Source organism: Mytilus galloprovincialis, chromosome 7 (genome assembly GCF_965363235.1).
Source record: "Mytilus galloprovincialis chromosome 7, xbMytGall1.hap1.1, whole genome shotgun sequence".
Classification (NCBI taxonomy): domain Eukaryota; kingdom Metazoa; phylum Mollusca; class Bivalvia; order Mytilida; family Mytilidae; genus Mytilus; species Mytilus galloprovincialis.
The window spans coordinates 38,975,573-38,996,569 of NC_134844.1; the positions used below are offsets into that span (position 1 = coordinate 38,975,573).

The 20,997-nt window shown below is 33.1% G+C and overlaps 1 protein-coding gene across 1 annotated transcript in view; it reads left to right on the forward strand.

Moving 5' to 3' along the window:
* Nucleotides 1-1,871: 1,871 nt before the first annotated feature.
* Nucleotides 1,872-20,997, forward strand: part of LOC143082942 (multidrug resistance-associated protein 1-like) — a 53,583-nt gene continuing 34,457 nt past the window's right edge. The window contains exons 1-12 of the mRNA XM_076258989.1: nt 1,872-1,977; nt 3,875-4,051; nt 7,300-7,425; nt 10,256-10,384; nt 11,610-11,720; nt 12,116-12,177; nt 12,608-12,739; nt 13,385-13,609; nt 14,859-15,057; nt 16,690-17,010; nt 17,866-18,003; nt 19,275-19,421. Of these exons, the coding sequence (XP_076115104.1) occupies nt 1,945-1,977; nt 3,875-4,051; nt 7,300-7,425; nt 10,256-10,384; nt 11,610-11,720; nt 12,116-12,177; nt 12,608-12,739; nt 13,385-13,609; nt 14,859-15,057; nt 16,690-17,010; nt 17,866-18,003; nt 19,275-19,421 (1,800 nt within the window). The 5' untranslated portion in view covers nt 1,872-1,944. The remainder of the gene's footprint in view (nt 1,978-3,874; nt 4,052-7,299; nt 7,426-10,255; nt 10,385-11,609; nt 11,721-12,115; nt 12,178-12,607; nt 12,740-13,384; nt 13,610-14,858; nt 15,058-16,689; nt 17,011-17,865; nt 18,004-19,274; nt 19,422-20,997) is intronic.

Here is a 20,997-nt window from a genome sequence, read left to right on the forward strand (position 1 = left end):
GCTTTCCTTGATAGAGGGTTGCTGCTCACAATGAAGCTATTAAAGCAAATGGTGAAGTTGAAATCATCCCTTCGAAAAATTTCCGGACGCCATCAAGAGTTGGTTGAACGTTATGGAATATTCGTTTCACAGATGATATCGGATATGTTCTTTATGTCGTTACTACAATATCGTTCCCTTTTCACGAATGTGACCTACCGAATGGGACTATTAACCAGGTTTGTAATAACAAGAGCAACAGGAACAGTTGCAACATGTGAGGGTTGCTGCTCACAATGAAGCTATTGAAGCAAATGGTGAAGTTCAAATCATCCCTTCGAAAAATTTAATAACAAGAGCAACAGGACTGTTGCAACATGTGATCTGTTTACCTTTCCGGAGAAATTAATATCACCCACAGTTTTGGTAGGGTTCGTGTTGCTTAGTCTTTAGTTTTTTATTGTGTGTCTTGTGTATTATTTGTCTGTTTGTCTTTTTTTCTCTCGCCATGTCGTTGTCAGTTTATTTCCGATCTATGAGTATCTTTCGCCCCTCTTTCAGAAAATTTAAAAAGGTGTTTCCACTGAGGTTTAAGCTTAATATGATTACTGAAGCGTAAGAATGAGACGAAGTCCATATATATGAATATGCCATATAGAATAATGATAATCTCTCAGGCATGTACACTAATAAATAAGACGCTATTTGAAAGTTTACATCGACAATAGCGTTAAAACTCATCCAGCATAACATACTTCGTTACGCCAGACGAGCTCATCAGTGAAATGTGCACGAGTCAAAACAGTTCAAAAGGCAAAAAAAAAGGTAAAAAAGAATTGAAAACCTAAAATTCCGAAAATGTGTTTCAAATACGCAATATGGCTGGGGTCGAAAAAACCGTTGTGTTTTCAATAATTTGACATTTAATTTACAGTTAAATTTTAATTCGATCAATATTAGCTGGAGCAAACACAGCAACTCATTAGAAACTTGAGAAAACTTAAAAATGGACACTTAATTCAAAAGACAGTATTCAAGATTTTAAAATCTAAAGCCAATGATGATATTTCTCCGTCGTGTTTGTTTAAGAATAGTAGAAAATCGAAAACAAATAAACAACATTAAACTGTTTTATAATAACCAAATCTTAGATTATATTATTATAATGGCAAATTAAAATTTGCTGGCATATCACATCATACACAAAGAAAATTTTGTTTACCTTTTCGCCGTTTCGCTGCATTATTACAGTTATGCATGGTTACCTTCTTGCATATCATCATGATTATACAAATGTTAGATCTGTAAATTTGCGGAAGCTAATGTCTCTTTTGACCCGAGCTGGCAACAAAACATATTTCCCATTTTCGCTACAGGCCACTGCAAGCAAATAATAAAATAAACAAACAAAAAATGAAACAACACTGATTGCCAGTGGCGGATCCAGGACTTTACCTAAGGGGGCCCCGCTGACTGACCTAAAAGGGGGGGGGCCGCTCCAGTCATGCTTCAATGATTCCCTTTATAATCAACAAAATTTTTCCCACGAAAGGGGGGGGGGGCGCCTCCCCCCCCTGAATCCGCCTATGATTGCTCCCTTTAAGTAGCGCCTCAGTCAGTTTATAATTTCCTCTAATTCTGAATTCTTTATTATTTCTGAACTAAATGAGTTTGTAAGCAATCTTACTTTCTTATAAAGGAAATACTATTTAAAAATGATGATCAGAATATTTTATTTCTTATAACAGAGACATATAATACAATCATGATAATATAATGTATTATATGTCTCTGCGTATAACAATATAAGATAACTTTTAAAAACATTGAATAAATATAAATAAATATTTATACAGCACGCCATACACATATCCCAAGTGTCATAAAATAGGACTTCGGAGAAAAGTGTTCAATCCAGGATGTAACGGTGAACAAATCAGAGGGTCCGAGTTAGTGTCTGTTAAAATGAACGAATTTTGCAATAATTCGTCGATTTGGGTAAGACTTGCTGTTTTGAACAGGTTGTACAAGCTAGACTTTATAAGATCTTATAAGATAGCTAAGACACATTACTTACATAAGATTTTATATGTGCAATCGGGTTACATAAACTTAGCTTCTTTAGAAGTCATTTTGAAGATGAATGTAATTAACTGCCATTGTTTGTAATGAAATCTAAATTTATACGAGGACACTATTTAATGAAAAAAATATATTTTAGGCAAATATTTCTGTGGAAACATTTCACCTTTTGCTTAAAAATTGCCTTTAGTTTGAGATATATTTTTTCATAAAAAAGTAAACATTGGAAACTTATAGGTCATTAGTGCACATTTAAGGTATAGATTTCACTGCAAAACACAAAATAAAAAAATTCAATAAAATGTTTCAAAGGGAGATAATTTGTAAGTCCTTTATTACAGGATTACTGATCATTACTTAGCATCATGATGGTCAAATTCTTTGCTTGTCCGTTACAAATCCTTTCAACTTTGGATTGATTTTAGATTGACATAAATGGAGCAAAAGTTTTGTCGCCATGTTAGAGGTTAGAGGAGGTCCCATTTACTATAATGAGTTGTAGGGAAAAATGAGGGTAAAAATGCACATTTTTGGCTGCCATTAGCTTCAAATTGGCTAAAATTTCATTTTGATTTGTCGAATTATCCTTATCATGATTTGTCAAAGGGCTCAAATAATTATCTGTTATCGTTATTTTTGAAAAATATTTAACGTGAATTGCTAAAATGGAAACAACAGTTAGTTAAACTGTTAAATTCAAACATTATAATACATTGTGATCACTTTTTTTAATTCATGTGACAAAAAAAAAATTTGTTTCATAAAAATTGTGAATTTATCTCATTGGAGTGTTGGAAAAGAAGCCACGAACAAAATTTCATGGATAAAATTGTCACTGAAATAAAGGTCACAAGAAGACATTATTTATACTGTCATAGTATGAATGTAAATCATTTCATAACTTAACATAATAACCAATTGATATGAAATTTGAAATATAGACTATGGTATAGATATTTGTGTTAATCTGGTAAACCATTATATGTCAAAGTACAGTCTTCAACAGGGAGTCCTGGGTCACACTGAACAGCAAGCTACAACAAAGTGTAAAACAATTCAAACAGGAAAACAAACGGTCTAATCTATATAAAAAAACAAAAACGAGAAACACTTAACCACATCAACAAACAACAACCAGTATTTTTATGAGATGTAAAGTTATTTATTTTCCCCTATAAGTCTTAAATATGTACTTTAAATAGAAAAATTGTCACAATTTATCTTTGTATCAAATAAAGAAATTCTTGGCATAAGTGTAGTATTATCTTGATTATAGACAAAATTTCACACCATTTCATTGCATGCAAGAAAATAACCATCACTGGAAGTTAACCAATCATATTTTCACCCCTTTTTAACTATGTACAATCATTAGTAACCATGTAACCTCAAGTTTTCATTTTTTTTTATAGAAACAGCAAATAAAAAAAGTATTGTGCTTTGAAGCAAACTTATTACTCTGAGATTGTTTACTGCAATGAAATGTAGAATCAATTTCATCCAACTGTCAAATTCAAGGGAATATTTTTTCTACCTTTTTTTTTATGAAACCAGATGTGACATACACAATGTAGTATGCTTTGGTGGTATTACACCTAAATAAACATTTAAAACAATTTACAATTATATAAAAATGTTTTATATATTTTTGAAAGAGATCCAATTTACAATGATTTAGTCATGCCATAATGCACTTAAGTAAACATGATGCATATTAGAGAGAATATATATAAACTGTTAATTATTAGAATTGTAGATCTTTGATAAGACCAAGACAAAAAAAAAACTTCATGAATTTTCTTGTGTGTTGTAGGATCTGAACTTGACCTGGAGGGGAAAATGGCCAGAGTTTACACAATGTTTCCAGGATACTGTGTTGATATGGGTACCAAGTGGATGGTTGTGGTTAGCTACTCCATTTTATTTCAGATATCTACTGGCAACAAAGTCTGTCAGAGGAAAATGGTCCAGTATCACCTACCTTAAGATGGTTTGTATGGTTATTTTATTTTGAGTTTTTTATATATTATGTACACAAATTATACTACATTGTTGTCCACAAATGTCAGTTTGGAAAATATTCACAAATTTGTTAATGATAAACATCATGAACTTAAACAGAAACTTCTGATTGAATCTTGAATAATGCAACAACAATGCAATGTGTATTTTTCATTAGAATAACATAATTTAGGGGGGATAGGACCTTTATCAGGACTCCGGGATCAGGTGTTTTTAAGCTCAGGATTTTGGGATTGACCCTTTCGGGATCTGGGAATTCTATTTTCGAGTTTTGGGAAGTCGGGATTTAAATTTGTTTTAATTCGGGACCTGAGGATTTCATGTTTTAAAGCCCAGAATTTCGGGATCAGGACCCGTCCTACCCCACCTCATAATTTGTATTGTCATTGAGAAATCACAATGTAATTTGTATTGTCATTCAGAAATCACAATGTAATTTGCATTATCATTGAGAAGAAACAATGTAATTTGTTTTGTCATAAAGAAGAAAAAATGTAATTTGTATAGACATTAAGAAGAAACAATGTAATCTGTATAGTCATTAAAAAGAAACAATGTTATTTGTATAGTCATTAAGAAAAACAATATAATTTGCATTGTCAATTAGAAGAAACAATGCAATTTGTATTGTCTTTGAGAAGAAACAATGTAATTTGTATTGTTAATCATGTTAATGAAAAGAAACAGTGTAATTGCATTGTCAATTGTCCACAAGAAGAAACAATGTAATTTTTAGCTCACCTGGCTCGAAGGGCCAAGTGAGCTTTTCCCATCACTTTGCGTCCGTCGTCGTTAACTTTTACAAAAATGTTCTCCTCTGAAACTACTGGGCCAAATTAAACCAACTTGGCCACAATCATCATTGGGGTATCTAGTTTAAAAAATTGTGTACGGTGACCCGGCCAACCAACCAAGATGGCCGCCATGGCTAAAAATAGAACATAGGGGTAAAATGCAGTTTTTGGCTTATAACTCGAAAACCGAAGCATTTAGAGCAAATCTGACATGGGTATAATTGGTTATCAGGTCAAGATCTATCTGCCCTGAAATTTTGAGATGAATCGGACAACCTGTTGTTGGGTTGCTGCCACTGAATTGGTAATTTTAAGGAAATTTTGCTGTTTTTGGTTATTATCTTGAATATTATTATAGATAGATTATAGATAGAGATAAACTGTCTACAGCAATAATGTTCAGCAAAGTAAGATTTACAAATAAGTCAACGTGACCGAAATGGTCAGTTGACCCCTTTAGGAGTTATTGCCCTTTATAGTCAATTCTTAACCATTTTTTGTAAATCTTCGTTATCTTTTACAAAAATCTTCTCCTCTGAAACTACTGGGCCAAATTAAACCAAACTTGGCCACAATCATCATTGGGGTATCTAGTTTTAAAAATGTGTCCGCTGACCCGGCCATCAAATCAAGATGGCCGCCACAGCTAAAATTAGACCATAGGGGTAAAAAGCAGTTTTTGGCTTATAACTCAAAAATCAAAGCATTTAGAGCAAATCTGACATGGGGTAAAATTGTTTATCAGGTCAAGAACTATCTGCCCTGAAGTTTCCAGATGAATCGGACAACCCGTTGTTGGGTTGCTGCCCCTGAATCGGTAATTTTAAAGAAATTTTGCCTTTTTTGTAAAAATTTTATGTTGAATAATATTATAGATAGTGATAAACTGTCAACCGCAATTCAGCAAAGTAAGATTTACAAATAAGTCAACATGATAGAAATGGTCAATTGATCCTCTAAGGAGTTATTGTCCTTTATAGTCATTTTTTAACAATTTTCATAAAATTTGTAAATTTTTATTAACATTTTCCACTGAAAGTACTGGACCAAGTTCATTATAGATAGAGATAATTGTAAGCAGCAAGACTGTTTAGTAAAGTAAGATGTACAAACACATCACCATCACCAAAACACAATTTTGTCATGAATCAATCTGCTTAATTTGTTTAATATTCACATAGACCAAGGTGAGCGACACAGGCTCTTTAGAGCCTCTAGTTATTGTTCATGAGAAGAAACAATGTAATTTGTATTGTCATTGAGAAGAAACAATGTAATTTGTATAGTCATTGAGAAGAAACAATGTAATTTGTATTGTCTTTCAGAAGAAACAAGGTAATTTGTATAGTCATTGAGAAGAAGCAATGTAATTTGCATTGTCCATTAGAAGAAACAATGTAATTTGTATTGTCTTTGAGAAGAAACAATGTAATTTGTATTGTCTTTGAGCAGTTGAGAAGAAACAATGTAATTTGTATAGTCATATAGAAGAAACAATGTAATTTGTATTGTCTTTGAGCAGTTGAGAAGAAACAATGTAATTTGTATAGTCATATAGAAGAAACAATGTAATTTGTATTGTCTTTGAGCAGTTGAGAAGAAACAATGTAATTTGTATAGTCATATAGAAGAAGCAATGTAATTTGCATTGTCAATTAGAAGAAATAATGTAATTTGTATTGTCTTTGAGAAGAAACAATGTAATTTGTATTGTCCATAAGACTGTATCTTAAATATATTGAAAATAAATTTGTAAGCCATTTCATAATAAGATTCCTAAGGAATTTTTAATGAAATTTATTATTATAGATATACTAAACTTGGATGAAGGTGATAGGATAGATCAATATACATGAGGGAAAAATTATCAAACAAGGTGGGAGTGATAATTTTTCAACGATTGTGTTAATCACCCTAACGCCTTCATCCAACTTTAGGATTTAAGTGTGCACTATGTTATAAGAAGGACAACTGACAGAAGTGATGTTGAAATAAGGATGCTTAAACCTCAACCCTTGAGCAGGTGTATGGATCAACAATTTTTAAAGCTCAGTAGGTGTTGAATTTAGGCATTAGAAACTGTTGCTACTAATCTAACATGTTGCTATTGGTAGGGGCTTATGAAAGTTAGTTAAAATTATCAGATGAAGTTTGTCCAATGAAATGAACAGATGATATAAGAAATTTGCATAAAGACTAACGTATAATAAGTAGATTTATTATATACTTATATGACTGAGGAGTAAGTACAAGTAAACGGTTTTCTTAGTATAACCATTAGCAATAGTCTCACATCAGCCATCCATGATGAAATCAATATCGGTCACAATTGCAAATGTTAGTTTTCCAAAATCTACAAATTTTGGTACCCATGAAAATAAATGAATCAACAATATTTACTATTTATTTTATATCCATACAGATATTTGCACTAATTATATTGGTACTGACTACAATCAACGTTGTTTATGCTGCTGTTGACCTGAAAGAAGAACCATCATACTGGAAAGCATCATTAGTTGGGCCTGTGATTGAAGCAGCCACAATTGTAAGTTCATTAGTTGGGCCTGCGATTGAAGCATCCACAATTGTAAGTTCATTACTTGGGCCTGCGATTGAAGCAGCCACAATTGTAAGTTCATTAGTTGGGCCTGTGATTGAAGCTGCCACAATTGTAAGTTCATTAGTTGAGCCTGTGATTGAAGCAGTCACAATTGTAAGTTCATTAGTTGGGCCTGTGATTGAAGCAGCCACAATTGTAAGTTCATTAGTTGGGCCTGTGATTGAAGCAGCCACAATTGTAAGTTCATTAGTTGGGCCTGTGATTGAAACAGCCACAATTGTAAGTTCATTAGTTGGGCCTGTGATTGAAGCAGCCACAATTGTAAGTTCATTAGTTGGGCCTGTGATTGAAACAGCCACAATTGTAAGTTCATTAGTTGGGCCTGTGATTGAAGCTGCCACAATTGTAAGTTCATTAGTTGGGCCTGTGATTGAAGCAGCCACAATTGTAAGTTCATTAGTTGGGCCTGTGATTGAAGCAGCCACAATTGTAAGTTCATTAGTTGGGCCTGTGATTGAAGCAGCCACAATTGTAAGTTCATTAGTTGGGCCTGTGATTGAAACAGCCACAATTGTAAGTTCATTAGTTGGGCCTGTGATTGAAGCTGCCACAATTGTAAGTTCATTAGTTGGGCCTGTGATTGAAGCAGCCACAATTGTAAGTTCATTAGTTGGGCCTGTGATTGAAGCAGCCACAATTGTAAGTTCATTAGTTGGGCCTGTGATTGAAGCTGCCACAATTGTAAGTTCATTAGTTGGGCCTGTGATTGAAGCAGCCACAATTGTAAGTTCATTAGTTGGGCCTGTGATTGAAGCAGCCACAATTGTAAGTTCATTAGTTGGGCCTGTGATTGAAGCAGCCACAATTGTAAGTTCATTAGTTGGGCCTGCGATTGAAGCATCCACAATTGTAAGTTCATTACTTGGGCCTGTGATTGAAGCAGCCACAATTGTAAGTTCATTAGTTGGGCCTGTGATTGAAGCAGCCACAATTGTAAGTTCATTAGTTGGGCCTGTGATTGAAGCTGCCACAATTGTAAGTTCATTAGTTGAGCCTGTGATTGAAGCAGCCACAATTGTAAGTTCATTAGTTGGGCCTGTGATTGAAGCAGCCACAATTGTAAGTTCATTAGTTGAGCCTGTGATTGAAGCAGCCACAATTGTAAGTTCATTAGTTGGGCCTGCGATTGAAGCATCCACAATTGTAAGTTCATTACTTGGGCCTGCGATTGAAGCAGCCACAATTGTAAGTTCATTAGTTGGGCCTGTGATTGAAGCTGCCACAATTGTAAGTTCATTAGTTGGGCCTGTGATTGAAGCAGCCACAATTGTAAGTTCATTAGTTGGGCCTGTGATTGAAGCAGCCACAATTGTAAGTTCATTAGTTGGGCCTGTGATTGAAGCATCCACAATTGTAAGTTCATTACTTGGGCCTGTGATTGAAGCTGCCACAATTGTAAGTTCATTAGTTGGGCCTGTGATTGAAGCAGCCACAATTGTAAGTTCATTAGTTGGGTCTGTGATTGAAGCAGCCGCAATTGTAAGTTCATTAGTTGGGCCTGTGATTGAAGCTGCCACAATTGTAAGTTCATTAGTTGGGCCTGTGATTGAAGCAGCCACAATTGTAAGTTCATTAGTTGGGCCTGTGATTGAAGCTGCCACAATTGTACGTTCATGAATATACTCTAAACCAACTTATTTTTCTGTATACTTTATGTGGCATTAAATTCTTTCTAGCCAACTTTGTGACCTGTATTTCTGTGTCATTTGGTGTCTTGTTGAGAGTTGTCTCATTGGCAATCATACCACATCTTCTTTTTTATATTCACAGTATTTTTTTTCGCAATCTTTTCATTTTCTTTATATATTTCTACAAGATCACATATTCATGCAGATTTGATTTTATGTTATATTTCTACTCATGAAACGCACAGAAATAATTCGCTTACTTAAATCAGTTAGTTTACTTTAAATGAATGAAAAGAAATGGCTATCAAAGGTAAGATTTTATCCCAACTCATGTTTTACTTCAAGTGTTTTGTAAGTGATAAAAATTGAGTTTCATTTCATTGACAAAAGTTTCTGTTTTTGGAAAGAAATAGAAGTACATTGTAGGTAAAAGGTCACAACTTTTTTTGTGGATTATAATGAAAGCTAATGCTTTAACAAGGCCCCAGTAACATTAACCTGTTATCACCTATTTTTGTTTTGTACTTTAGCAATGATTTCCTTAGTTCAAGTGTCTTTTCAAGTAATGGTAGTATACTGGTTTATCACAATAGAAAGATGAGCCAGAAATAAAAAGGGTTTTATGATATATAAGTAATACAATTTCATATACATAGACACTTTTTAGTTGAATTCCCTTTTTAGAACTTGCTTTTGTCTTAGGTCCTACAGTCCCAGCAATTCTTAAAAAACACTTTCAGTGAGACTTAACAATTTCAAATTTACCAAAGTGTTTAAATTGATTGAATGATGTTTAATGCCCCTTTCAGCAGTATTTAGCTATGTTTGGTAAGTTTTTTTTGGCGGAGGAAGCCAGGGTGCCATTTTGGAAAGAACTGCTGACCTCGGTAGGAAATGTGATGATCATACGGATAACTGATAACCTCAGTGTTGATAGGCTAGTGATGTAAATGCACTACTTAGACCACTTGTTTTGTTATTTGATTTTGCCATGTGATTATGGACCTTCCGAATTGATTTTTTCTCAAGTTCAGTATTTTTGTGATTTTACTTTTCACATATTTTGGGATGACAGTAAACACACATAAATTACTAATCAGTACAAGATTATGTTTTTTTTTTTTTAGCTACTGGTGATATTCTACATTGCATTGGAAAGGCGCAAAGGTTTGGTGACGTCTGGTGTGCTGTTTATTTACTGGACATTTGCTATATTAACCAAAATCATTCCATTCTATACAAAGCTTCTGAAAAAGGTATTACATTAAGCATTTATGATATGATATATAACAAAAAAAGATACAGTCTTATAGACAGAAATACAGTAAAAAGGTTTTCCCTTTTATCTTCAAATTTCATATACCCCACCTTAGGTAGATTTCCACAGTTAAAAAATAAAATTAAAATGAACCACAAAATGTTTGATCATCTTCTATTCCTGGCTTAACTGTTTGTGTTATACATGTGCATATGTATCTAATCAGTATCTTCCATAGATTTGATTTTCTAAAGTTAAAAAGGTGAAATATAATTCCTTTTTTGTGTATCCATGGCAACATTCTGCATTTACCATTAAATATTGCAAAAAGGGGGTGAAAATGTCACATATCCCCCCAACATTTGAATCAAACTAGAATTTCAATGCCTTTGAGTGATACTGTTGACATTTATCTTTCGTAAAATTTAATCACAAAGTTCTTGCAACAAAATGTTGGAAAAAAACATTACAATAATTGCTGGACCAATATTTGGTATGGATTTGCAAATATGGAGAAGTAACTTTTGAATTAAGGTACACAATGCTAAATTATTATAGAAGGACAAGAAGAGGTCCCAACAAGAAGGATTCAAGCTTATTTGATGTGACCTGTATGGCAAATTTAACTGTAATTTCATTATAAGAAAATATATGTTTTGCAGGTAATTTTTTCAGGTGTTTATGGAAATGAAACTCCATTTTAAAAATACCAGTTTAAAAATATGAAAGGAGATATGGTATGTTTGCCAGTAAGATAACTCTCCATCCAGAGTTCAAATGACATGAATATTAGCAATAATAATTCACCCTAATGTCCTCAACAATGTGGAAAAACTCATACAGTATAGTAAGCTATAAACGACCTGACATGAAAAAAATGTGAAATAATTCAAAGTAATAAACCAATGATCTAATTGATAATCAAGTTACAAATATCCAAAAATTAAATAGGATAGACATGAACCTGTGACTGATTTACAGGCTCCTGACTTTAGACCAGCACTAACAGAATGCGACAGAGTTAAACATGTTGTTAGCCATCAAGCATCTTCCCAACCTTGGACAGTGTTTAAACAGCACAATGTCAGAAGGAACTGTAAAAATTCAGTTGCAAACGACTGAAATGTTACTGATTTAGAAACATGTACATGTATACAAGTTTTCCTATAAATTTATTAAGTCCAGATCAGATTTATCTATATATTAAAATGTTATCTTTCCAGGATAAAAAAGAAGACACAATATTTCTAAAGATCTATGTATATTTTGGATTTTGGCTTTGGGTAATAGAATTGATTTTGCATAGCATAGCAGAAAAATTACACCATAACAGGGTAGGTTTTTAAATTGATTTTTAAGAGATTTAGTAAACCTTTCATTGATATGTAGATGCATGACAAATACAGATGGACTTTGGTGTGCAAAATATGTCTGTTTTTTTTCCAAAAACAGTTGATATGAAAATATTTGCTGCATGATTTTAATTTCATGAAAAAAAATGGCAATAACATTTAAATTAGTAATTTCTTTCTAAGCAGATTTTGTAATGGTACATGTGTGGAATGGTAAAATGAATAGTGAAAAATTTACAGTGAAAATGCTTTTTAGAATTTTTAAAAACAAGTGTTGATGTATGAAAAGATCACTTTGATGTATAAGCAATCAACCAAATCATTCAATCAAATATAAAAAAAAACATTAATTTATTCTGTTTTTATTTAAACCACAGGATGTGTGTCCAGAACAGAAGGCCTCATTTTTATCTAGAATTACTTTTAACTGGATAACAAGGTATGTAGTAACAAAGCCCATAGGCTCCTGACTTGGGACAGGCGCAAACATGTGGTGGGGTTAAACATATTTTGTGAGATACCAAAGGGCTCCCTCAACCTCTAGTCTATGAATAATAAGGAAACACACAGCTATGTAACACACAGTATAGCTTAGTTTAAGAGAAGTCAGAGTCCAATGTCAGAATAGGTAACAAAAGAAGCTTAAAGGAAAATGACAATGATACATACATGTAGTTAGTTATAATTAGCATAAACTGCATATTTGGCACAAGACACAATAAATAATTTGAAAAAAGCTACTTATCAATGGTTCAACACTTTATTTATGCTGCAGACATTTTAATAGTTCAGAAAAAAAGTTTTTTTTGTTTTTTTTTCAAAGAAAACAAGTTTACCCATTATAAAATTTTTGCTGTTGTTTTCTACAGTTTAATGATACAAGGCTATAAAAAACCTTTAAACGAAGATGAAATGTTTAAATTAAACGAGAGAGACATGTGTAAGGTGGCATACAAAAGATTTTTAAAGAATTGGGATAAAGAACGCATCAGTGCCTCAAGGTAAGTAGTTTGTTATATAAGAAAACATACAGTCTGAGAGTACTTAAGAAAACCTGGGAACAGTATATCTAATATATATGTTCCTGAGAAAACAAAGACATGAAAATGTTCATGTATAAGATGCTAAGCATTGGGATTCAGTTACAATCAGCATTGCTTGGGAATACAAGAAAATAGCAAAAGAGTTCCTCAAGTGTCAATTTTTAATGACTTTGATATATGAAATAATTACAAGCAATAAACTTGTTTCTGTGATTGGAATAGAAAGAAGAGGCATCTTCTATAGAACTTGATTTGGTTATGGATAGGATGGCCTTTAGAATAAACTCATCATAGATACCAGGATTAAAATTTTGAAAGCTGGACACTTGTTTCATCTATAAAAAACTCATTAGTGACACTCAAATCTGTGCAAGGGCTGTATAGCCAGTCAAGGTCACTAAAAACTTCCATCATCAAATCAAAAAAGGCTTATTAAAGTACAAAATTTTAACTTTCATCAATTTAATGGATTCTTCAGGAAAGCTATGGGCCTTAAGTCCATAAAACATACTCCCATTTAAAATACTGCAATTAGGGTATATCAAAATGTCATTGTTTTTATATTGTGGCTCAGATTTGTAAAAAAAACAATGACTTTTGCAGGCTTGGCCAGTCAGGATCTTCACGCAGATACAATCTGCAAGATGACATGTCTGAGTCTACACCGCTACTTGCTCCGAAGCCAGTGATTAAGGATCCAAATACTAAAGAGAAGAAAAGATCCTTGTTCAGAGCACTTGCCAAAACCTTTGGTCTAGAACTACTGCATGCACATGTTTTCAAGTTGATCTATGATATAACTATTTTCATTTCACCTATACTTCTGAGGTAAGTGTATTTTATTTCTCACTCATAGATATTTGTCAAAAATAAGTAAATTTAAGTATAAGAAGATGTGGTATGAGTTTTGGTTTAATGCAGTTTACTTTACCTTTCAGTGGTGGTCACAGTAGCTTTAAACTTAGAATGCATGTAAAGTATGATGAGAACTGTGAAAAATGTAGTTCTTATTAGAGTTTTGACTTAGATTATGTGGTCCATTGAACCTGGAAATTGGCAGAGTGAAATCAGCACATTCTTATAATTGTATGGTAAATTTTTGGTTTATGCAAGTCATATAATGGACACAATATAGAATCATATTCATAACAGCATAGACAAGACCATGTCTTGACGCATTCAGGTTATCAATTAACTTGGTTAGATTATGTGAATGTTCGTCTGTTGTGCCCACTTGTCATATTGTACCTGTATAGACATTTAAAATGTGGGGTCACCAAAGTTTCTAAACGCCATAATCAAAGAAATACTAATAACTAGCAGAGGACTAAACCTTATATGTTGATTTAAATGGTGAATATTTAATTCTCTTTTTTTCCTTTCGTGCGCCTGCATGTTCTTTACTCTTTTATTCTATCTAAATCCCCATTGGAGACCTCTGACAGACTGAGTGAGTGTACTCACTATGATCAATAGCCGATAGCAAACAATTTAGAGGTAATAGATTCAGTATTTTTACCAACATAAGTGTTGAGGTTGTCTACGCTGTTATGAAACTGATTATATGAACCAGTTTACATTAATTTTTCATAGACAGATCTATAGAACTTTTTCAAATTAACCAAAAATTTTAATCAACCTAGTTAGTCTCATTAGAAATTACAGAAAATGTATTGATTAAACTGAGGTTTTCAAGACTCAAATGACCAAAACCTCTAAATAATCAGCTGAACATTTTGTTTTTAACCTGAGTTTTTAATCATGCACGATTCGCCAGAATATGCATCATGTTGAATATGGGCAGTATTTTGAAGAAGAAGAATTTGCTGGGACCAAGCAATTTCTACCACTCATCTAAGTTTTTTACACAACAGAGTTCGACACAAAGAAGTTCGGCTGTATACACAATACTAGAAAAACCAGTAATTACTGTTGGCATGTGAAATTCATTTATTTTTATTTTCAAGAACTACTTTTAAAGTTAAAATGTTGATTCAACAGAACAATTATATTAGAGATAGGACAGATACATATCTGTACATATTATAACTATTTGCTGTTTGTGTTTTTTTTCTAGATTTTTAATTGCCTTCAGTAAAGGTTCAACAGAAACAGATTCATCAGAATTTTCACAAACTTGGAAAGGCTATATGCTAGCAGCAGCTTTCTTTGTGACTATCCTCATCCAGTCCATAGCATGCCATCAACAGTTCTACTGGGGGATGACCTTAGGAATAAGGGTCAAGGCTGCATTGATGGCAGCAGTTTATAGAAAGGTACCGTAATTGGCAAGATTTTGATGTATAAGGGCATACGTTACAGTTACAGGGGAGGTAATGACGTTGCTAACGTAAAATGTTATTTTCGCGACGTCAAACTGTGACATATTGGGAAAAGATGCATTTTTCGACTGATTTTTGTTAGTCAAACTGATTTAACTTTTAAACCAGTTCATGGACCCCTCTTTTGTAAAATGACATTCAGTTCTTCATACATATTGAGATTATTTGTACCAAATTTCATGAAAAAGTCAATGATGCAAATTTTTTGAATTTGATAAATATACAGCAAAAAATGAAGTTTTTTTCTACATTCATAAGCATTTGATAGATTTTAGTTATTTCTAAACAAAATATTTCATGAATTTATAAGATTCTTATATAAAAGAGAACTTATAAATAATTTAACAAAAAACAGCTTGTGTTTATCAAAAAGTAGCACATGAAGGTATATTTTATGTTACATATTTGATTTAAGCAGGTAAAAAATAGCCTATATATCTTAAAAGGAAAAATTCTAACCGTCAGAAATAAACTGTTGGATATGCCCATAAATTACCTGTTTACCTTTTATTTAAGATTATTTTTTAATGTTATCTTATTTTAGATGTAACTTTTAACAACTTAAATTTCATTATATTATGACTGATCAAATATATGCAAATACTGTGGATTCATTATTAATTGTTAGATACCAATTTATTTAGGGTTTCATGGGTACAGGTGAACCACAAAATTAAATGTTCAACAATTATAGATTTTCCATAGGCTTAGTATGCTGAGAATGGCAAAACCCGTAATCAAATATCCACAAAACAGACAAGTTTTCCTCAATCCACAAAAAGTGGTACCCACGAAAATAAATGAATCCACAGTATCTGAAATAAAGTAAGAGCAGTGTGCCATCTTGTTAATACCTAAGTTCATTTTGAATAACCTGCCTATTGACATTGTCTGGACTATATTGACATAACATACATGTAGGCTGGAAACATATGTCTATCATAACTGGGATAATAAGAGGGTAAATAAAGTGCTTATTTATTATGGAAGTTATATAGTGAAAGGTTAAGGTTTAAGGCAGTCATGATTTTAGTTTTATCTTTGCCAATATGAAAATAAGATGCACATTATTGGAATATAGAAAATGTCTTCATACTCTAAATGGAAGCGGAGAAAAGGTTGTACATTTATATTATATATTTTCTTATAATTAACATTCAACAAATGAATAAAAATATCAACCCTTCACACTTTAAAGATAAAATGTTACTAAATAAGAAAGAAAAAAACCCACAGTAATTAAACATCTACAGAAAAAGAAAAACACTTTCTTATATAAAAACCAAATATGGATCGGTGCTGAATACAAGTAGTACAATTGATGATCTAATCAACAGAATACACAATGATGGTTTTATCTAATCATATGCAAATTCATTGTCTCCCTTTGTTCAAATACACATCAGCTTTCCTTGAGTCAAAATTTTGGTTGGCTCAAAATTTTTCACTTGTCTTATCTATTTTGAGATAACAAGGTTCAACTTCTTTTTTTTTTTTTTTTTAAATTTTATTGAATTAAGCTAGATGCAGTGTTTTTTCACACTTATTCATTTGATATATTTATAGGCACTTACATTAACAAGTGGAGCAAGAAAAGAGTCAACTGTCGGTGAAATTGTCAACTTGATGTCCATTGACACACAACATGTCCAAGACAATATTAACTACCTGTGGGCCCTGTGGTCATCACCTTTACAGATTGGATTATGTTTATACTTCCTCTATCAGACTGTGGGAGTATCGGCTTTTGCTGGATTCGGAATTCTTATTTTACTTCTTCCAGTAAATGGAGTTGTCATGGGTAAAATTCATGGTCTTCAGGGAGAGCAGATGAAACAGAAAGATAATCGAGTTAAATTGTTATCAGAAGTACTCAATGGTATAAAGGTAATTTCTCTATAGAATCATAGGCTTCATAAAAGTTAAGTCAATTAATATGGAAAGGTAGATCTATAAAAAAAAAATAGAGACGTTTTTGGTCTCCCCAGAACTTTTTTTTTACAATTTTTTTTCAACTGTTATGCTAGGTAGCTGCCACCCTTAACTCTAAGTTTGGTCATGTCAGTTGAACACCTGCCAATTTTTTAGGGGACTCTAAAAAGGATTTATTCTTCTTTTTGGGTTCATGAGGAGAGAACTTAAAATTGAATTATTTAACTGCATTATGCTTGATTAGGAGAACCTATTCTTAATTTTTTAATGTGGGCCAAAAAAGTTCTGAATGTTTACAATACTGGTGATGGTTCTTCCTCAAAGTAAAGGGGCCTCCGTGGCCGAGTGGTCTAAGAAGTTTCGACTGTAGCTAGTCAATACTGAGATAGTGAGTTAGATCCCAATTCGTGCAGGTGTACTCGACTCTGATCTTAATTGACTAGGATTGTCTGTTTTCCTATCGAAGGTTGGTGGTTTTCTCCAGGCACTCCAGCTTCCTCAACCAATGAAAACTGGCATCCACGAAATAGCCCAGAAAGCAGTGCTTTAAAAGGGTGTAAAAAACACAAAAATCAAATTAAATCCTTAAAGTTACTTTAGTGCTGATCTTAAATTCAAGACTACAAAAGTCGGCAGAATAAACTTTAACACATAACCCCATTTCATAAATAAATTGAACATTTTACAACATATTTTTAGCTTTATTTTTGAATTAACATCAGTTTATTAAAAAGATGATTTTTTTTATTCACAATTTCAATTTGAACTACCGCACTGGTATTCATGTACAAACACTTTATTTTCTTTTAGATCCTGAAATTATATGCCTGGGAGATGTCATTTAAAGACAAGATTGCTGCTATCAGAAACATAGAACTGACCATACTAAAGAAGTCTGCAATGCTTAGTATGATTTTCTGGTTCTCATGGGGTGTAGCTCCTTATTTGGTAAGTTATAAATCAAGTGATATTGAAATCTAATTCAGATTGAAGATCTGCCTGTTTTATTTTATTCTGGTTTCCTAAGTGTTTTTATAAGAGAAAAGAGAAAATCTAATACAATGTATATACAAATATTACATATGACATAACTTTCTTGGTATTCCTAATTATTGGAAGAATTTTATACACATAAGTAGTATACCTAAAACGACAAAGTTATTTTCCATTTACCTGTAGATATTGTAAAAACTGTTTTTTTTCAAAGGTGATTATTTTCGAAAGGGATAAATATTTCGCGGTGGTGTTTTTGCCATGGCTTTGTTTGGACTTTTTGGTTTGCTTTTTGGCCTTGTATGTTTGTCCCTAATATTTTATTAACTGTGCATTTGCCTTCAGGTATCGCAGATCAAATTTATTCGTTTATAGTGTGTTAATATACGTTTTTTGATTGAGTTAAGCCTTCCAATTGATATTTTATCGTGTGGTTTTCTATGTTGTGATGTTATGCTATTGTTTCAGAAAAAGGGAGAAGGTTTGGTACCATTAAAACGTTTAATCCCGCTGCAAATGTTTGCACCTGTCCTAAGTCAGGAATCTGATGTACAGTAGTTGTCGTTTGTTTATGTAATTTATACGTGTTTCTCGTTTCTCGTTTTTTATATAGATTAGACCGTTGGTTTTCCCGTTTGAATTGTTTTACTCTAGTAATTTTGGAGCCCTTTATAGCTTTTTGTTCGGTGTGAGCCAAAGCTCCGTGTTGAAAGCCGTACATTGACCTATAATGGTTTACTTTTATAAATTGTTATTTGGATGGAGAGTTGTCTCATTGGCACTCACACCACATCTTCCTATATCTAATTACAGTTTAAACACACACAAAAAAGCAAAGAAACTGTGCTTTTATTGCTGTTTATCATCTCAAAGTCACAATAAGGCCTTCAACACTGAGGAAACTAAATTCTCACCTTACTGCAAGTTTAAGACAGCCCCTAGAAGCCGCTAGAGAGGAATTCTTTGCAAAAATTATTAGAATAGACTTTCTAAGATGTAACACCGCCTAAGTGGGCCCAGTCAGAAAAGAACATATATTTAAGAAATTAAGGTATCGGATGAAAGGTGAAGTACTAGTGATCCTTCCTGTTTTCATTGCATTTAGTATTCAATTTGATAGCTAAATGTTTTTTAATAAAAAAAAATAGTCAGTCATCTATATTCAAGGAACTTCAATCTTAACATAAGCAGGATTCATGTTTCCCTTTTATTCATTATTTTTTCAGGTATCCTTGGTAACTTTTGCTACCTTTGTGTTTCTATCCAAAGATCATTATCTTGATGCTGAGACTGCTTTTGTTGCTATTTCCTTGTTCAACATTCTGAGATTTGCCATAAACTTTGCTCCTATGGCTCTTACAGAAACTATAAAGGTATGTGACTTAGTGTGCATAAAAGTAGTAGAACACTTTTTACCTCAATAGTAATTGTGTCACTTGGATTACACCTTAGCAAGTTTATATTCCTGAAAACAATAGATAAAAATCAGAACAAAGAAACCATTTTTGGTGATCTTCAACTTTGTACTTTATTTGTCCTTTTTAGCTCACCTGGCCCAAAGGGCCAAGTGAGCTTTTCCCCATCACTTGGCGTCCGGCGTCCGGAGTCGTTAACTTTTACAAAAATCTTCTCCTCTGAAACTACTGGGCCAAATTTAACCAAACTTGGCCACAATCATCATTGGGGTATCAAGTTTAAAAAATGTGTCCCGTGACTCGGCCAACCAACCAAGATGGCGGCCATGGCTAAAAATAGAACATAGGGGTAAAATGCAGTTTTTGGCTTATAACTCAAAAACCAAAGCATTTAGAGCAAATCTGACACGGGGTAGAATTGTTAATCAGGTCAATATCTATCTGCCTTGAAATTTTCAGATGAATCAGACAACCCGTTGTTAGGTTGCATCCCCTGAATTGGTAATTTTAAGGAAATTTTGCCGTTTTTGGTTTTTATCTTGAATAATATTATAGATAGAGATAAACTGTAAATAGCAATAATGTTCAACAAAGTAAGATTTACAAATAAGTCAACATGACCAAAATGGTCAGTTGACCCTTTAAGGAGTTATTGCCCTTTATAGTCAATTTTTAAACATTTTTCGTAAATCTTAGTAATCTTTTAGAAAAATCTTCTCCTCTGAAACTACTGGGCCAAATTAAACCAAACTTGGCCACAATCATCATTGGGGTATCTAGTTTTAAAAATTTGTGGTGTGACCCGGCAAACCAACCAAGATGGCCACCATGGCTAAAAATAGAACATAGGGGTAAAATGCAGTTTTTGGCTTATAACTCAAAAACCAAAGCATTAAGAGCAAATCTGACATGGGTAAAATTGTTTATCAGGTCAAGATCTATCTGCCCTGAAATTTTCAGATGAATCGGACAACCCGTTGTTAGGTTGCTGCCCCTGAATTGGTAATTTTAAGGATATTTTGCTGTTTTTGGTTATTATCTTGAATATTATTATAGATAGAGATAAACTGTAAACAGCAATAATGTTCAGCAAAGTAAGATTTACAAATAAGTCAGCATGACCAAAATGGTCAGTTGACCCCTTTAAGAGTTATTGCCCTTTATAGTCAATTTTTAACCATTTTTAGCTCACCTGGCCCAAAGGGCCAAGTGAGCTTTTCTCAGCACTTGGCGTCCGGCGTCCGTCGTCCGTCGTCTGTCGTCCGTCGTCTGTCGTCGTTAACTTTTACAAAAATCTTCTCCTCTGAAACTACTGGGCCAAATTTAACCAAACTTGGCCACAATCATCATTGGGGTATCTAGTTTAAAAAATGTGTCCGGTGACCCGGTCAACCAACCAAGATGGCCACCATGGCTAAAAATAGAACATAGGGGTAAAATGCAGTTTTTGGCTTATAACTCAAAAACCAAAGCATTTAGAGCAAATCTGACATGGGGTAAAATTGTTCATCAGGTCAAGATCTATCTGCCCTGA